This window comes from Callorhinus ursinus, unplaced genomic scaffold, assembly GCF_003265705.2.
Source record: "Callorhinus ursinus isolate GAN/ISIS: 27379988/994484 unplaced genomic scaffold, GSC_fseal_2.0 scaffold24, whole genome shotgun sequence".
NCBI lineage: Eukaryota > Metazoa > Chordata > Mammalia > Carnivora > Otariidae > Callorhinus > Callorhinus ursinus.
The window spans coordinates 384,353-402,973 of record NW_027397086.1 but is presented as its reverse complement, the minus strand read 5'-3'; the positions used below and the strand labels follow the sequence as shown (position 1 = coordinate 402,973).

General features: G+C 50.2%; 1 protein-coding gene across 2 annotated transcripts in view; it reads right to left on the bottom strand.

Annotated features, from left to right (window-relative positions):
• Positions 1 to 18,621, bottom strand: part of DDX31 (DEAD-box helicase 31) — a 69,918-nt gene that overhangs the window by 31,661 nt on the left and 19,636 nt on the right. For both annotated transcript variants that reach the window (XM_025888068.2, XM_025888069.2), the window contains 5 exons: positions 17,857 to 18,092; positions 16,961 to 17,137; positions 13,670 to 13,729; positions 4,522 to 4,572; positions 2,798 to 2,937 (listed from right to left, as the gene is read on the bottom strand). In XM_025888068.2, coding sequence (XP_025743853.1) covers positions 2,798 to 2,937; positions 4,522 to 4,572; positions 13,670 to 13,729; positions 16,961 to 17,137; positions 17,857 to 18,092 — 664 coding nt within the window. The remainder of the gene's footprint in view (positions 1 to 2,797; positions 2,938 to 4,521; positions 4,573 to 13,669; positions 13,730 to 16,960; positions 17,138 to 17,856; positions 18,093 to 18,621) is intronic.

The following is an 18,621-nucleotide window of genomic DNA, read 5'->3' as shown; positions in this document are numbered from 1 at the left end:
CACACACACACACACACATCCACACACACACATCCACACACACACCCACCCACCCACCCACCCTTCTGGTTTTGTTTTGTTTACTATTTAGCAGTGTACCTTTTGTATTCCAAAAATGTTCAAGTCAGCTTCTTTCCACGGCACACTTTGTAATCAGGTCTTCTTAGGTATCATATTTTGGTGTTAAGTCAAGATACCCAACATCCAGCCCTTCCTCAGAAATCAGAAAGCATGATCCAAGGCTACAACATAACGTTGATCTGGTATTTCAGGGCGGTGGGGGGGGGGGTACTGATTACATCAGGCCCACAAAGCAGTCAGTGGATCAGGGGCACAAAGTTCAGTGGGTACGTTTTCAGGGCAGAAAACGAGCGAGGCTGGACCCCTCCAGGCCTCTTTCCCTCTTGAATGGATGTTCTCTCCACAAAAGACCTCACTCTCCTCCTCTGGGTACTTCTGTCTTCGTACTTCTGAACCCCCCCCTGCAAGTCCAAACCCTGAGAATCCCTGGATCATGGAGCTGTCCCCGAATGTGCACTTGGTTGTGTTGGCTTGCCCACAAATAGTGCTGGCAGTGTTTTCCAGAGGAGACCATCACAGACAACGAGTGTACTTCTTGTATCTTTAAAATACATGTGGCTCGCTAATAATTCAGGTTGGGGCCAACTATTATTTTCCCCTGAGTTTAGGTTTACATTTGAACCTTTCATAGCCATCACCTGAATGCGTTTATTAAAGAAAGCTTGAGAGCAGGAGAGAGGCAGAGGCATCTGGGCACATGACTTTGGGGTATGGCCAATTATCGCCTGACCTCACGACCACGGGTACCCACTTTTCTGAGCTTGTCGGGTCCAAGCAAATGAGCACGGGAGAACCCCCAGGAGCTGCTGACAGGAAGGCCCAGAGAACATGAATGTGTAGGTCTAGAAGAGAAGGTGGGGGAGAGACAGCCGAGGGGTACGAGGCCGCCAAGGACAAGAACCTGTTCTCCCGTAGATGACAACAGCCAGCTCTGAAAACACTTTCTGGAGGTCTCCAAGTTCCCGTGCCAGAGGAGAACAGTCACAGCGCCGTGACAGGCTCCCGGCCTGTGAGGACGGCGGAAGGGAAGATGGGAGAAGGGGTTACGAGGGCTATCGTTGGATCCAGGTGCCCAATCGTGCGAGCGCCAGCCTAGGCCCTGAAAGCGCCCGTAAGAAGGACCAGCCAGCCCCAGGGCCTGGGGAAACCAGCTGGAGGGGAAGCTCTTGGTGAAAGGGGATTGACCAACTGAGGGCCAGAATTCCTCTTACAAGTGAGATAAAATATGCAGTCTTCCTGAAACCAATAGAAACCACTCTTTTAATGGTGATGTTGTTCGAAGATATTAAATGACAGGAAAACCCAAACCAGCATTAGTTGGGCCCACTCAAAATCGCCACCAGGTTCATCAGGAGTGGGGTCCTGCCTCCCTACCACTGAAGGGTGTACAGAGGCACATCATCTGAGGAATCCCCGGCCCACAGATGTTCCCACGAGCAACCCCGAAACTGCTGAGTGCTGCAAAGTCCGCCCCGGGTGCAGGGAAGGAGGGAGAGGCTCTGCAGGTGGGAACAATGGCGGGCTGATGGGGACGGTCACAGGCAGCTCTCGTATGGGTGGCCTGCACTTGGTCCCCAGACCAGGTCCCACACCACCTGTTTGGAAATGTCAGTGCAGGTGCAGAATGCAATGATTCTGCCAGCTCTATACTTTAGAGAAAATGTCTCATCACTTTCTTTGATGCTTTACATAAACCACCGGGCTGGGCAAGGCAAAGCACCGGCAGACGAGGCCCTCGGGCGCAGGTGCGCAGCGGAGTCATGTGCCAGCCTCACAGTGTCAGCTCCAAGCAGCAGGGCGGCCCTCCAGGCTCCCATGCGCGGAAGGATTCCTGTCCCACCCTCCTGGGCACACACAGGACTCTTCCGTGCCTCAAAAAACACTTTCCGTATCACTGTGCTATGTCTGAGCAGAAGAAATTCTTGCAAGTAGACCAGTGTGAAAAATCACATGCCTTCAGCAGCCCGTTATTAGCGCCTGTTACCTCAGCTGCTGGAGCTTATATGGAAAACATTACAAAACATTCATTTCTGTGACCCAGGTGAGTTCTTCCTGCTTCCATTACATTTGCTCCAGGCCAGCTTGAGACGCTTTTCTCCGTCTCTGCTTCACTTGTCCTTCCTGGGCGAGGTCCGGGCCCCCTGGAGGCCCCCGCTGCTCTGGCCCGCAGTCGTTGAGCTGGGGGGCCAGGGCTGGAGCGGGGGCCTCGCTCAGGGTGGTGGGCACGCGAGCTGGTGGCCGCACAGCCCCGGCTGCCCCGAAAAGGTTTCTTCCCTGGGTTTATTTTCCTGGGGGAGGGGGTGCTGTGTAATGCATCAAAAATATTATTTTTTTCAAAGACAAATCATCTTTAAAGATACAAAATGTTGAGTGTGTAAAAATAAAAACTGAATAAAAAAGGTCTTCAAGCAGCCGGCTGTGAGCCGGCTGTGCACACATCTCTGACAGAAAGGAAAATGAAATACAGACCTCTATCTTACAGAAAAACCACGAGCAACAGATCGTTCCATGACTTAAGTCTGGCAACGCAATGAAAATTGTCATGTGCTGACGGCACGAAGGGTTTTAGTGTTTGCCACTGGCTATTCTGGGACTCATTTAGGGATCACAAGGGTTAATGGCTCTTCGTCAGCTTACAAGGCCCATCCACTGTAGAAGGCGACAGAAAGTTAATTAGGTGAGATCGGGCGAAACCCTGTTCAGGTTTCTGACTCACTTGATTTTGTGAGAAGCCAGCGAGTTGACATATTCTGCCTCCGAAGGAGCCAAAATGAGCAGGCTGCTCCCATGGCAGCCAATCCGGGCGGTTCTCCCGATCCGGTGGATGTATTCAGCAGGTGAAGGTGGCGCATTGTACTACAAAGGGTAACAAAAATGAAGCATCCACAGATCAACGGATTGCCATTAATTGGAAGTGCAATACCCCTCACCTGCCTCCAGGTATCCCAAGAATTAAAACCTGGTGCTATGGTTACCCTCACACAATCCCAAGGAGAAGTCGCTCAACCCTGAAGTTGGAAATAACGAAGCTCTGACACACAAACATGAACAGCGGCCAAGTTTCCTATGAGTGAGCCGCCTTCCCGTCCCAGTACCTCCTTTGTAATTTTACTTCTCCACAGGTCTCTTCATTTTCCTATCTGCATCTTTTCACCGCAGTGACCGTGCAAGGTTAAGCTGGAGGCAGACAGGGGCACCCTTCTGTAGGATGGCTGCGTGAGCGTGGCCTGCTTCCGTGGCAGACACAGCAGTGAGGCGGAGGGCACAGAGGACTGGACGGGGTCAGGAGGAAGGGGCCGGCTGCTCTGATCAGACTTCACTCTGCTGCCAGGCCGCCGAGAGCTGGTCCCCAGCACCTCACTGCACTCCCACTCAATCCCAACGGCACAGAGCTGTGGGGCAGCTGAGAGGCTGGTTCCCCTCCCACAGGGACTTGCTTCTGCTCCCAAGGCCAGCATTCCTGACTCGAGGGAAAAGGCAGACTCTAACTCAGCAGAATGCATTATTTCATATTCTCTACGGCAATAACTTCGTCACCATGAAAAGGAATTGACCATTCTTCCTTTTTGTTCTTTGCTGCTACACGACTCAAAGATCAGAGGCCCAAAAGGAATAGAATGTATAGGGGAGGGGCAGGCACATGAATCTAATCAATCTGATGATACAGAAAAGCTCTGAACAACCAGTTTTATGTGTCTGCCCCCGCCCCCCATATTAAAATTATCCTGCCTTTTTATCTTTACTTTGCTCCGTGGCCATCAGGAAAGAAGACTCAATGCCTTTAGTCGAAAAGTGGCCTTCTGCAGCGAGCAGATCAAATTTCCTAGCCACTGACAGGCATGCAATTCCACTAAAATGTGAATAAACCATGACTCACGTAAATGGGGCACGTGTCCCCTGGCCCTCACACAGAAGGGCTTAAAACTACCATTCTGCAGACTAACGAAAAGAAAAAACAAAACTGAAACCACCAGACTCTAGTGCTAACACCTGTACCCTCTGGCAAAGCGTCTAAGGCTAGAGGTATGTGTAAGATGCTGTCAGGGACTTAATTGCCCCCTGCAGGTCATTGTACACGGACACGGCTCTCGGGACAGCTGAGCCATCTCCTTCTGGACACAATGAGACCTCCCAAGGGCCCTGGTAATTCCTGTTATTTTCAGATTGCTGAAACTTTGTGTGTGACATGCATTTGTCTGGGAGCAGGGGAGCCTGCCCCTCCCTCCCACGACTGCTCAGCCTGGCTGTTTCCCTGCAGCAGCTAGGTGGGCTGGGTTAGGGAAAGATACCAGGAGAATTGTGCAGATAAGGCTGGTTGCTGCCTGGTTACCAGGGCAACACCCAAGAGGCTAATAATAATTATTCCACTTAAAGCCAACACATCTACTCACAGTCATATATTCCTGCGTGGAGCTCACACCTTAACAACTAAAAAATTACCTGAACAATCCATGTGACTTGAGGGAGATCTAAGCCCCGAGCTGCAACATCCTTCAAAACAGAAAAGAATATGGCTTAAGACTGAGTTTCTGAACCTTTTTTGGGCCATGGATCCATCTGATAATCTAATGCAAACTACGAGGGCTCACCACCCCCCAGTGTGCATAGGCAGGTACACGTGCACATGCGCACATGCACGCACCGGCATACAACTTCAGGGACCCACTGAAGTCCATCTGTGCTTGAAAATTCTAACTTGGGGTAAGTTCTGCAGAACATGTTGGTGAGGCAGTCAACCACCCACTCTACTAGAACATAAACTGTTAGCCCAAGAACTGAAGTCATTATCAGTTGCGTCATGTAAGAACTATGAAAATTTCTAGCATGTATTATTACTTTTACATTTTCTCTGAAGGACCACTCTATGATCAATGCATTCGTGGGTTATTACCCCCACCCCTTCCCTATCAGCAATGCCTAACAGTGACATGGCTTTGAGACGTGTGTCTGGAAGATCACCCCAAAGTATTCCCTTGTGGAAGTGAGGTGCAAAGTCTTTACAGAGGACTTATCAACCTCAGATAGCTGTAAAGACCAAGTAATGTCCCACCTCTTCTGACAGTTAAATTACACCACCAGCCAGAGATTTAATCAACCAGACATAAAAACTGTAAAAGCAAAGGAGATACATTTTTTCTTTTCAGCTGGTTGCCACCCAAAAAGCAAAGGCTCTCTGCTCTCTAGTGTCTGTCTGACCATTCTGGCAGGGACTAGAGAATGGGTACCTTTCGGCTGTCGGGGATAAATTGACGCTGGGCATTTGTGTTCAAGCACGACAGTCATAATGGGAATATCCCCAGTCAACATTTCCTGAGCACTTACTATACACCAGACACTGCACCACTTCACCTGCATTATCTCGAGTGATCTTCCAAATAGCTCCACAGAACAACAATCACTCCCATTTGATGGACAGAAAACCAAGGTTCGGACAGATTAGGTAACCTGTCCAGAGACACATAGCTAAGAAGTAGAGGCAGCCCTCAAATCCAGGTCCATTTTACTTTTCCAAGGCCATATTATGCTGTTCCACCATCAAAAAAGAGGCTGCATCCCTCATAAGCTGCTGGTGGGAATGCAAAATAGTATAAAACCCTACAGTAGGAAATTTGGTGGTATGCAGCAAAATTACATATGCACTTGCCCTCTGACCCAGATGCAATCTCACTCCTAGAAATCCATCCCAAAGACACACTGGCAAAAAATACAACATGCTGCATGCACAAAGCTACTCATTTCAGCAAAGTCTGTAATTGCAGGTGTAGAAAAAGCCCCAGTGTCTGGCAGGAGACAGGTGGACTAAAAGACAGCTGTACTGACCCCCCGCAGCAGAATGTCATACAGCTGAGACAGGAGGGAGGTGCCAGTGTGCAGACACGGAGAACCTCTACGATCTGTTCTGGGTGTGCAGAGTAGGCTTTTGTGTGAGAAGTGAGGGAAATACAAATATATCTGCTCATATTTCAAAAAGAAATAACGGAGGAGAAAAGCCAAAAGCTCACAAAAGTGACCTGCAGGGGAAGGGATTGGGGGTGGCAGACAAGGGTGGAAGCCGGACTTCCTTGAAGGGACTTTGATAATCTTGACTGTGAAACAACGTAAATGTTTTGACATAACTAGAAAGACGAGCTGTCACGCCACAGGAAGCACGGAGTGTCACCTGTGGTGTATTCTTGCCAAAAACAAAAGCAAACCTAACCAGGTATGTAGCCCCAACTCCTAGTTTACAGGAAGTGCAGGGGAGGGAGGAGCACGTTGGCCCAACCAAAGAAGTCAAATCCTGAATGTGGAGTATTCTAAAGCATGGACAGTCTGGTTCCTTCCAGAAAAAATTCCAAGGAAAAAAAAAGAGGGTACCAAAAATGAGACATGAAATGGGTAGATGGATAAATGGAGAGAGGAACGGAGAGACTGCCAGGGAGCCTACGCCTGGAAGGAGGCTCACCAGAACTATCACCTGTGGTTATCTTCGGGGCGAGGGGCTGGGGTGATGTTTATGTTTCTCTTTGGGTTTTCCTCTATTGTTTGCTTTTTCTCTCAATGAATGCCTAGTATTTCCTCCCAAATTTTTATCTAGAAAAATTTAAACAGAAAAGCTGGAACAATAGTACAATGAGCACTCGTGTATCCTTCACCTAGATTCATCAACCGCTAATCTTTGCACATCTGCTTTTTTTCTCTCTACACATTTTCTGAGCCATCTGAAAGCTGCAAATACCATAACGTTTTATTCCTACTTTAGCATGTCTCTAAGTAAAAGGACATTCTTCCTCACAAACACAGTACCAGCATCATACCTACGAAATTTAATATTAAATAAGTTTTTAAAAAAGATTTTATTTATTTGACAGAGCACGCACGCATGTGTGTGCGCATGTAGGGGGAGCTGTAGGCAGAGGGAGAGGGAGAAGCAGACTCCCCACTGAGCAGGGAGCCCGATGCAGGGCTCGATCCCAGGACCCCGGGATCATGACCTGAGCCGAAGGCAGACGTTTCACCGACTGAGGCACCCAGGCGCCCCAAATAATATTATTTTCAAATAATCATCTCATATTCAAATTTCTCCAACTGCACCCAAGATTGACTTTTATAGATGTTTTTATTGCCCAACTCAGGAATGACTCACAGATCATGCATTCTGTTTTTATTATCTCCCTCTAGACTTCCATAATCTAGAATGATATCCCTGCCCTTAATATTTATTTAGTTTTTTGACAACTCAATTGTGAAGGAGTCCAGGCATCTTGAAGGACGCCCCAGAATCTTGTGTTTGTCTGTGTCCTCGTGGTAAGATTCTGGTGGAGCTTTCTGGTGCGTGTGCTTCCCAGTACCTGACGCCAGGAGAGCCCGAGCGCAGCCTGTCCCGCACTGGGGGGAGCTGTGCACAATCCCCCGAGGAAGCGGCATCCAGGTGAAGGGACCCTTCTCCTTTGTAACTAATCAGTAAACTGGGGAGGGAAACTTTGAGACGGTTTCCCAAAACCTTTTGCCCAGAGGCCTTAGTGTCGCCTGACGCTGCCCGTCTGCACCAACGGTTGCCCTGGTGGCAGCAAGCGGATGGCTTCCGAAGTCTGTCATACCCTTCTTCCATTTAATAGTTGGCATTTTTCTGTAAAGCACAGCTCGCCTTTCTCTCCCCTTACTTTGCATGCAGAGAGCTTTCCCGGAGAACAATAACCCTGCGCAAAGTCTCTGCAGGAAGCACGCTGAGATGCCCGCGCCCTGTGTTGCCCGGTGTCAGGGGCGGGAGCCAAGGAGGACACTGGCCCGCCGGCATCTAACCCACTGGGAGGGGCCACTGAGGGCAAGCTGGGATTTGTCTGCCTTCGCTCTGACTACACCTGAGCTGGCAGGTTTCCTCTGAATGGTGGCTAGGCTACATTTATTAAGTATTAAGTGGGAGTTTAATGTACTACGTGTGTCAACCACCCACGAAGTGTTTTCAGACAGCTCCCACTGCCCGGAAAACTGAAGGTTGATGTTCCAGAGCTGATGCCTTTGAGAACACAATTTAGAGAGTTCTCTATCTTAAAGGGGAGCAGGCACTGCTTTCTACACTAACCACAGCTGATGTCTTTAGAAAAACTGACGGGTTCTTAAATCCGCTAAGCTCTTGTTAAGAAGTGATTTATTTTATTTAAGTGCTCTGCAGTGGGAGATGCATGTAGACAATGGGCTGTCTGAGCTTTACAGACAGGCTTTGTAAAAAATTTAATGCTCATCGGTTTAGTAAATTCAACCAAGAAACACAGATGAAACTCTAAAATAGCATATGACGTTCGTGGAACTCACTGAGCACACTTTCAGCCACAGTAAGGAAAAATGCCAGCAGCCTTCATGGGACCGTTCGCAGTTCTATTTTCTGCTTGGGTGATCTGGGTCTGGGGGACTGGCCGAGACGCCATCTTCCCATCTCCCACCACTTTTTGTCTTGGGGTGGGGGACCCTCACTGACAGCCAGCCCTGCTCAGGCTTCACCCGGCCATTTCTGCAAGTCCTCCTTCCTATTCTCAGCCTAGGCTACCACAGAGAATGAGACAAAGGGATAACCTTCAGGGTCTAGGAACAGAGAACTGGACTCCACCATCCCTCTACAGCCATACCATCCGGGCAAGTCAACGCACCTCCCTGACCCTCAGTTTACCCACTTATACGATGGCTATAAGATTCATCCTATTTATCTCATGAGGTTGCTGTGAAGACCAAACAAGACTATGCATGTGGAAGTGCACTGAGAATTACAAATCCAAGGATTTCCTTCCATGATGAAGCAGGAATCAGCAGCACGGTGGCGATTAGGCAGTGGTCTGTGAGTCTCCTCACACCCACCACCCAACCGGGGCAGAGGACTGCCGAGAAGCCAGGGTCTGCTCCATCCTCCAGAACGCCACCAGCCAGTGGCACGGGATCGACAGGAAACTGACCTGCCCAAGACTCAGCAAAGGCTTTGGTTTTCTGCCCTCTTAGAACTTAGACCCAGCCCAACTGTATTCCTTTGAGCTAATTAGGGCAAAAGAATTGCTAAAGTCAGTTCTGAAAGACACTCAACAGTGAGGCCTTGAAGGCCCAGGGCTTGACAATTGGCTGCCTCCATGAGACCAAGGAGTACAGATGGAAGGCAGCTTGCTCAGGTGCCAGCCTGTCAGTTGGATTAAAATGACTCATTTATTTACCCAAGAACCTCACAAAGTGCTTTTACTAACAGGGAGAGGGGGCCTGCCGGCTCTCTGAGCAAGGGACGCAGCAAATTCGCCTCTGCTGCCTCCCCGGCCTGCCAAAAGTCATTATTGCCGTGTGTGGAAAGCCATCAGCGGGGTACAGGCCCCCGTTGTCCGGGTGACAGATTGGGCTGCGTAATCAGAGGAGGAAGGAGAGAGTGCAGAAGCTGTCAGAGGCGAGAGATCTTGGCTGGAGCCGCCAAAAAACTGGCAACATGAGTTAGCGTAACTGAGTAAACAGCCGACCATCTCCAAATGGTCTTGCCATTAACACGAATGAAATAAAGTGGAAAAGAGAAACTTTACCTCAAAAGCATGCCCCAGAGAAAACCAACAAAGTCTACATTTATTGTCAGTGGTGAACTGACATTCCTGTGACTCTCACGGTCTCACCCCCTGGCCTCCTTTGTCTCCCAGCCTCCTGGCACAGTGGAAATTCCCCAGGAGGAGGGAAATTAAGAACTGCACAGACATAACAGTGTGCTTCAAGACAAAAAAAAAAAAAAAATTGAGAAGGTGGAGGAAAACAGCACAGGTGATTCAGGTGTCTTCTAAAAGAAAGCCTGTGCTGGATGGCCAACCAAGACGCAGTCCAACGGAGAACCAGCCAGCAGACCAAGGGGAGCTGGGAGTGGCCCTCCGTGCCGGGAGAAAGGTTACCGCGCTCTGTTTATCCAGGGACAAGCAGGGAGCGCCGCATGTACGTGAGAAAGCCCAGTGTCAGCCTTACGACTGGAGGTGGCTCAGGAGTATCATTTTCCAGTCACTCCGTGGTACTTCCCTCTACCAACTCATCCACGTAACAATGGTGTTGAAACCCACCTTCCCCTCCTTTGGCTGAAGGCGAGTTCTTCACCAGAAGCAGGAGGAAATATTTTGTACGTAACCCAGTATCTCCTGATTCCTTTGATTTCTTTATTCCATTTAGGAAAGTGGGTTTTGAACTTTCAAAAGGCTCCTTCCTGCTAATCCCTACTCCCTTCTTGACTTGGCTGCTTCTTCGATCTACTTCTCTGGAGCACACAAACTTATATTTCGAATGTGCAAGGACCGCTCTTTCACAAACTGGTCTCTCCTGCCCAGCCTGGCCTCTCACTTCTGCCTACGCTTTACGCTGGCATGGCCTCACACAGTTACTGAGAACCCACAGTACACAAAGTCATGTACCAGGTCCTGAAAGGCTGCATAAAATTAGAAAGGTCCTTGCTTTAAGATGTTCATAATTAAGCTGAAAGAAAGAAAACACACACACACACACCCACACCCTTAACTGCTCCTAATAGCAGAAATGTCGGCAGGGAGGAAAATGGATCGGGGGAGGGATTTTCAAAGTAACTAGCAGCACTGGGAGTTTCTGACTGGTTCCACCACAGTTCCCAACTTCTCACACAGACGTTCAGTCTCCTGAGCTCGTTAAAAGATCCTGGGATGAGAAATCAAAATGGCAAAAAGTATGGTATAAAGGGGAGGGAAAATCCCCCTGCCACAATTAACAACACGATTCCTCTTTACCGAAAGAAGCCGGTTCTCCATCTGCCTTGTCCTGACGCGGTCCCCGTTCCTCATTAACACGACAGAGGCTCCTGGAGAGCATGCAGAGGGCCTGGCAAGCAACAGGCTGCTTAAAAGGACACAAAGTGACAGCACCTCCCCAACCTAGCCATGATCTACTGCAGCAGGTCTCCTGTGCCTACAGCTCTCGGGCACCAGAAGCTTCAGGCTGAAGCAAATGAACATGGCAGAGTTAGCAGGAATTGGGAAAGGGTGAAGGAAGAGCTCCTCATCACCAGAGACCATGTGCTCGAAGCCGGGCTTAGAGATGGCTGGAAGTGAGCCCCTCCACCCCCTAGCCCTTCCCTAGTAATCTTCACCACACAATGAAGAAGAGGTGAGGCTGGGCTGTCAGGTCAGCATACTGGAAGGTTCCTCAACAAGCAAACAAACACACACCAAGAACCTTTAGTGAAATCAGATTGCCAGCAAGTGAGAGTCAGCTTTCTGTGCGGCACTCGGGACTGGCAGGGGACAGAGGGGTGGGGGTGCTGTTCTCTGCCAAGTCAGGGGCGCTCTTTGTCTGGCTGAACTCACTTTGTCTGCAGATATCAGCCAGTCGAAACAAGGAAAGCTGTCATAGGCTTCTGACCCCATTGCGAATTACTTTAAAAAAGAATGACCTTTACTCGCATGTAAACCTACCAAAAAGACCAAAACCAAAACCAACCAAAACACTGAACTTCAAATCCCTGGAGTCCTCTTTGAGACCCAGAGCTGACCCATGTCTGTAAAAAACACCAGGAGACTTGAAAATTTTCCACCAGGGACAAACCCAACATCTTAAAGGTCAAAGATAAAACATTTTGTTCCTGTCTTAAACTCCCACACAAAGGTTCCTACTGTTCCCGTTTCGATACGGACAACCCGTAACATTCACCCCTCAGGTACATCGTGTGTATGAAAAAGACGACTTACTCCCATGAGCAAGCATAACTTTAGCCTCTCTCAGTCTTCAGAAAAAGGCAGGGAGATAGTGCTGGTGTTCAACGCTGTGTTTCTTGAGCCCCAACTATCCACCTGTTCGGTCCACAAATACTGAGTGTGTATGCACACCTGCTCCGCGCCAGCCACTGACCGGGGACTGCAGGTAAGACACAGTCCATCTCTAGGGGCTCATGATCTTGGGGGGACGACACCTAAGACCAGGTGTGATGAGTGCCATAAAGAAGCGCAGGGTGCAGTGGGAGTGCCTAATGGGGAAAAACTGGGGTTCCCGGAGTTCACTTTCCTGAAAAACTAAAATTGAAGTGGAGGCCTAAGGAGGGGCTAGTCCAAGTCAGGGCGGGCTTCCCAGGCAGAGGGAATGCACGTACGAGGTCCCCAAGGCCAGAAAAAGGAGGGATGCTGCATTCAGGGAGCAGGAAGAGGAGCCTGTCTGGTTGAGGGCAGGGAACAAGGGGGGAAAACGGAGACAAAGGAGACAGGAAGGGGTCAGGATCCAGCAAGTATTATTAGACACAATTAGGACTGTTGACAAATTTCTTTGTCAAGTAGATCTGGACTCATCTTCACTGTAGAACCGGCCTTTACAGGTGGTTGAGCGCAAACACAAGTGTCTGATTTGCGGATGGGCTTCACAAAGGGTAGGGCCACTGGTCAGACCTGGTCTTCCTCAGGAGGCAGGCATGCCAGGAGTGACCACAGATCTGCACGACCGAGTCACAGAGCCACGGTTTGCCACACTCGTGTGAGAACTGGCACCCTGTGATAAATGGGTGACTGGGCAGCCGCCTCGTGCAGAAGAAACAAAGCCGTACTCACTCATAAACCCTGCGTTTGGGAAGAGGACAATGCCTGTTACCTTGAAAACTGAATGCAGAGCAGGGGTTCCTTAAAATATAACTGCATGGGCGCCTGGGTGGCTCAGTTGGTTAACCGTCTGCCTTTGGCTCAGGTCATGATTCCAGGGTCCTGGGATTGAGTCCTGCATCAGGCTCCCCCTGCTTTGCAGGGAGCCTGCTTCTCCCTCTGCCTCTGCTGTCACTCCCCCTGCTTGTGCTCTTTCTCTCCCTCTGTCAGATAAACAAAATCTTAAAAAAAAAAAAAAAAAAAAGGTAACTGCACGAAAAAGCGAGGCCTAGACAACAGCCAACAGTCTGTTCTGCCCGGCGCTCGCCCACTGGCTGAACCGGTTTCAGTGCAACTTCAGGACTGCATGGACCGGGATTTCTCAGACACCCAGGTGAGGGTTCAGTCACACCACCCAAGATGGCACAAGAGGGCAAGATACTTTAATCCTGGGAGCTGGCGACAACCATGGTGAAGTGAATCCCCAGAGAAGAGGGCACCGAAGGTGTGAGTTTTCAATCTCAAAAGAGCACACAAGAGGCGCATCCAAGAGGCCAGCTCTGCGCTGCAGGCGGCGGCTGTGCGAGCCCGCCAGGACTCAAGGCTGAATGACCTGGTCCCAGAAACTGCAGGGCAAATAACAGTTTTAGACAACAGCAAAGAAAATCTGTCCAAGCACATCTATATTCCTTTTAAAAAAGGCGAGCAGAGGCAAGGAGAGTGGTTCTGTTGCGAAGAGACTTTCTCAGCTCTAATTACTCCCGATAGCTGTAATTTACACGTTTTTGGTGGATAGAAATCGCCCAGATTCACACATTTTCAGACCAACAGCTGCCACTATTAGTGAGCAAATTGGCATGACTTCTGCGTGGTGGCACAGTCAGGTGACACACCAGAAGTGCAAGGCGACCCGCCACACCCAGAAGTCCCTGCTAGCCCAGCTCCCTGTGGGGCTGGCTGCGAGGCAACCTGGCAAGAGGAAAGGCAGGGGGTCCTGGCCTCCCCGTGGAGTGCAGAGGGGTACATACCGTACAAAGAAGGACGCCTGTCTTGGAATGTGAGAATTCTTGAAACACTGCTGTTCTTTCCTACAAAAACAAGGAAAAACACGGCCTTACGACTCCGAGGTCAGTCCCAGCACAGTAGACTTAGATTCCCATAACTCCCCTGTTTCCTACTGCTAGGTCTACTTCTAGGCACTGAGAGGCTTTACCAAGAAAGAGGAAGAAGTAGATCCTTCCCATCTTCCCATCAGACCCTGTCCTTCTGGGACTAGACTTCTCTGACTGTAACAAAGTAGTGGAGTGTTGGGGGCAGCACATCTCAGTAAGACAGGGCTGGGGGGGCACACCCTTTGGGAACAGCTGATACCAGGAGCAGGCAAGGCCCCAGGCCACAAATTACTGCACTCCCGGTTCCCAACTCAGAAGTTATTCTAAACACGTTTTTCTACAGGTGGTCCAGAGGCATGAAGAACAACCACCTTTCCTACAGAGCAATTTTTTAAAAATGAATTTTAAAGAAAACTTAAAAATTATAAAACCATATATTTCAACTGGAAAAAGTTATATATTTTAAGTCAGAGAAAGAAAACCAAATTGTCCCACCACTCAAAGCAAACAAACCCCACCACAGGCAACCCCTTCTGGGCATGTGACCCAAGACGTGGCTTCTTAAGGAAGAGCAGTACGCTGCTTCTACTATTAACATGTTCTTGTACCGATAGGATACGAAGGTCCTTTCGTGCCAACAAATCTGCATTCAGCTCAGTCAATACCCCGTGACGGGCACCTGTGGTTGTCTCCGATTGTTTGCTATTACACCCAATGCTGTGATCAACACCTTCACAGATAATCTGTTGCACACGTGTTTCATCACTCCCTTGGGGTAAAACCCTAAAGGCAGTCTTCCTGCACCACAGGAGGTGTCCACTCGAAAGGCCTGCCAAGGGCATGCTCAACGTGGCCCGAGTCACAGCACGGTGAGTGGCTCAGACTTGGCCGTGTCTGTCTGTCAGCAACAGAAAAAGGAATACAACCAAATCACTAAACATGTGGGAAAAAGGAAAAAGTGACGCCTCTCCTTCCGCTTGGGCACAGCCATCGCGCCACTGGGGTGTACCTCATTCTGGTCCTTCACGTGCATCTCCTTGGTCACGTGACTGGAAGGTCTGGGCACAGCTCACTGAGCACGGTGGGTAATGACAACCAGCACACACGGCCTATGTTCTGCGGGCCCGACCTTCGCCTCATCTGCACAAAACCCCAGGAGCAGTACTATCAGCACCCCCACTTCCAGATGGAGGAGCTGAGGCACAGAAAGGTGAGGTCACTTCTTGCCCAAGTGACGTGCACACGGCAGAGGACTGGGCTGGCACCTGCACCTAGGGAGCTGTGCTCCAGAGCCGGCAGCCAGGCCCCGGGGAGGACAGCTGCACTTGCCCAGAGTGCTTCACGGTCTTTAGAAGCGTCATGTTTAATGGATACATTGTAGACTGAAAATGAGGAAAAAAAAAAAAATCAGGAAAAGTTCATAAAAGCCTGTGAGATGTCCTGTGGACTGGACGTAACGTATTCAGATTTGGAGTAAGGAAAAAACTGCCAAACCCGGAGCATTCCTCACAGCAATCAGGCGGCAACTTCTTCAAATGGCAACTGCTCCCTAACACGCACAAACATGGTCAGGGCCGCATCAACCACCAGGGAGACCACACTAAGGTCACATGGAGCAGCGGCCAGGAGGATGGGACTGGGCTGGTTTTAGCTTAGCAAGGGATGAGAATGCCAGTAGAACGGTATCTAGAGGTACTGCCTCCCACCTTCTACCCATCTCATGAGAAGGCCATGAAGGCTAAATACTTAATAAACAGAACAACACAAGTGGCAGACTGACCATTCGGGAAAGAGCGAGAACAACAGTAGTAACAGCACCTACACCCACAGAACCCGCACGAACCAGGTCCTACGCTGAGCATGTACTCTGCATTCACTTAGTGCCTCACCACGCCAACCCTGTGAAGTACGTACCAGTATCCCCTCCCTCTGAGAGACGGGCTAACTGGGGCACGGGAAGGTGACATGCTCTCCTGAGGTCACACAGCCGGTAAAGGCAGAGGCAGGACCAGAGCTGACAGCCGTGAGCGCCCTGCTGGACCACTGCCCTTCGAACGTGAGGCAAACGGTTTGAAATAATTTCACTACAGAGCTTTTGCATGGCCTCTTCGAATTCCTAGATGCTCCCGGGCCTGTGTCCAGCTCCCTCGTCGCCCTCCCACCCGCCCTGCAGAAGGTCTCAGGTGAAAAAGACCCAGAGGATGAGGAACAAACGCTGTAAATGGCATTAAATTATAAAATCTACAAACTCAACTGAATCAGGGACCTTGAAGTTGAAAACCAAGCACAAAGGCTGGACTACTCAGGAAAGTCTATCCAAACTTGTGGTAAATAAGAAGCAATGTCCTTGGGTGACCTTGAGCAAGCTCCCTTTCCTGAGGCTCCACATTCTTAATTATTAAAACAACAAAAGCAGGCACAAGAAGGGGTCTGGACTTGATGACTTTAATGTCTCCTTCAGCTCCAAAGATGCTGTGTATTTCCAGTCAAGTCTTGCTCCCGTTCCTGGTCGTCTCCCCCTCACCGTCTTGCGCGCCTGGGGCAACATGGCTCCCCCCTGCAGGGCCTGCGCGTCCTCCTTCCACGCCAGCGTGATCCCCTCAGTCTGCTCTCCGCCGACCCCCTCAACGGAATGAGGGCCATGCGGCTCAGAATCTAAAATCAGGGAGACGCTCTTCTCTTCTTCCAGAACAACAGGACTACTCAGAGCCGAGACAGAGCTGAGACCCTGAAGCCCCTCTCCCAACCAAGGTGTTAAGAGTGAAAGCGCTGTATCTTGTTGACAATGACAGCAGTCGCGCTCAGCAGTACCATATGGGATCCACAATTTAGCTCCATTAATGCTCTTAATTTGAAGACATCAAGCCCTAATTACACACTGGGTACTAAAAAGGCAAAACCCTTCCCTGGTGCCAGCTACTTAGTGGTACTCTGTTGCCTTAACAGCTGGTTGAGGCAGACTCGGGCCAAGACGGGCCTGTGAGCTCTCTCAGGTGGAAGAGGGCAGCTCCCAGAGCAAGAGCGCATGCAAACAATAGACGCCCTTGCCCACGCCGCTGATGCAGCCATGGGGTCTGCTTCCAGTGCCAGCAGGTCGCCCACCTGGGGCACGTCCCCACCCAGCCCAGTGGGGTCCGAGAGGGAAGGCCGCGCCAACCCCGGAGGACACACACCCGCCTCCACTCCTGGGGCCGGCACGGTGCTCACCTCCTGCTCCATGTTGCCGTGCAGCCGCAGGAATTTTAATGGCGTGGAGGCAGATGGTAGCGGCCCTGACGCCGGGGCCCCGGAGCGGCTCTGCAGGGTCTGTAGGAAGAGGTGATAGTGGAACTCCACCAGCTCACAACTCGAGAAAAAGACGATCATCTTCTGGTCTTTTTCAAACTACATCGGTACAAAGGGGGGAAAGAACCACCACGTTTTTAAGATCAGGTGACACTAAAATGAGGTCATTCTCTAAAATACACAGTCCTGCCAGCCCCATCTGGAAATGGGGACAGACAGCTTTGAATGATTTTACAAAAATAACCCTGATACAACATGCTACAAAGAGGAGATGAAAGGAAAATGGTAGAGCTGTAACTTCGACCGGGTTTCCCAAATCTGAGACAAACACACACGCTGTAGGCTGGGGCTGTGCGCTACTGTTCTCTGCACACATCCAGGGCTTGCCGTGCACGCAGCAGACGTGAGGCTTCACCCTCCAGCCCCTGCACCCACTACTCTCCCACATACCACGGAGAGTTAGCACGCGATCCCGTAAACACAGAAATACTGGGATTCTTTCAAAACCACGAGCATGGGCCCCTCCGTCTGCCCACATTCAGGATGTTTCTGCTACCTGTGACGCTCCTGGTTCTCAGGCCCAGAAGAGGATTAGGGCAGATTTCATGTAGAACGTAGCAGCTATCCCTGACCTCTGGTTCTTTACTACAACCCTGGAACTGCTGACTGGTAAGGTCTGCGTTCATGAACACAGTTGAGTTGGAAAACTTTTTGAGGGTCCCTCAGTTCGCTGCTATCAACACATGACACAAAGAAAATGGGACCTTCTTCCCTCGACTGAGCCGGGCCTCGAGTGTGGGCCTCACATGTGGGCCCACCTTGCACTGCTGTAGGATGAAGGCCGCCAGGGAGACGAGCCTCAGTTTGCTGGGAACCAGTGTCACATGCTGATCGAGACTCTCCGGAATCGCAAAGCTGTCCGGCTCAGCACCAGCTGGGAGAGGGGAGGCCTCAGGAACTGCTCTGCCCTTTGGGTCAGACTGGCCACGGTGTTCATCGAGGACAGAAATCCTGACCGGATTGAGCAAGCTGATATCAGCTAGCCGTGTCACACCTTGGAGCAAAAGTGAAAGAGGCAAAACAGGTGACAGGCACACAGTGTGAGGTTAGTCTCATACGCGCACCCCCCACACCACACGTCCAGGCTGATGAAAAGGCTCCCTATGGGCAACACCAGGGCCGCAAGGGCCTGCCCTGTGCTCGATCTGGTGGAGGAGGCCCACTGATTCCACACCAGCATTTCTCAGCTGTGACCTGGGCAAGACCACTGAAAGGGACACTAACAGCTGTCTCCCCCGCCCCGCCCTGGAAGGGTTCTACAGTTCTATCTACTGATAAAAGGGTGTCACAGGATTCTGTCATAGGGTTTTACAGGTTTACAGGTCTTCTCAGAACCTTTATTGTGCTGACACACACCAGGAATTTCTAAGAGCAGGAGGAAACGTGTGGCATTCCCCAAACTTCTGAGCACAGAATCATGGATTATCTCTCAAAATTAACGTTACTTAGGATTCATTTTGAGAACTGGTATGTGCACACTGTCATAGGGCCGGTAAAACGTGTAAACCAGACCTGAGAACATG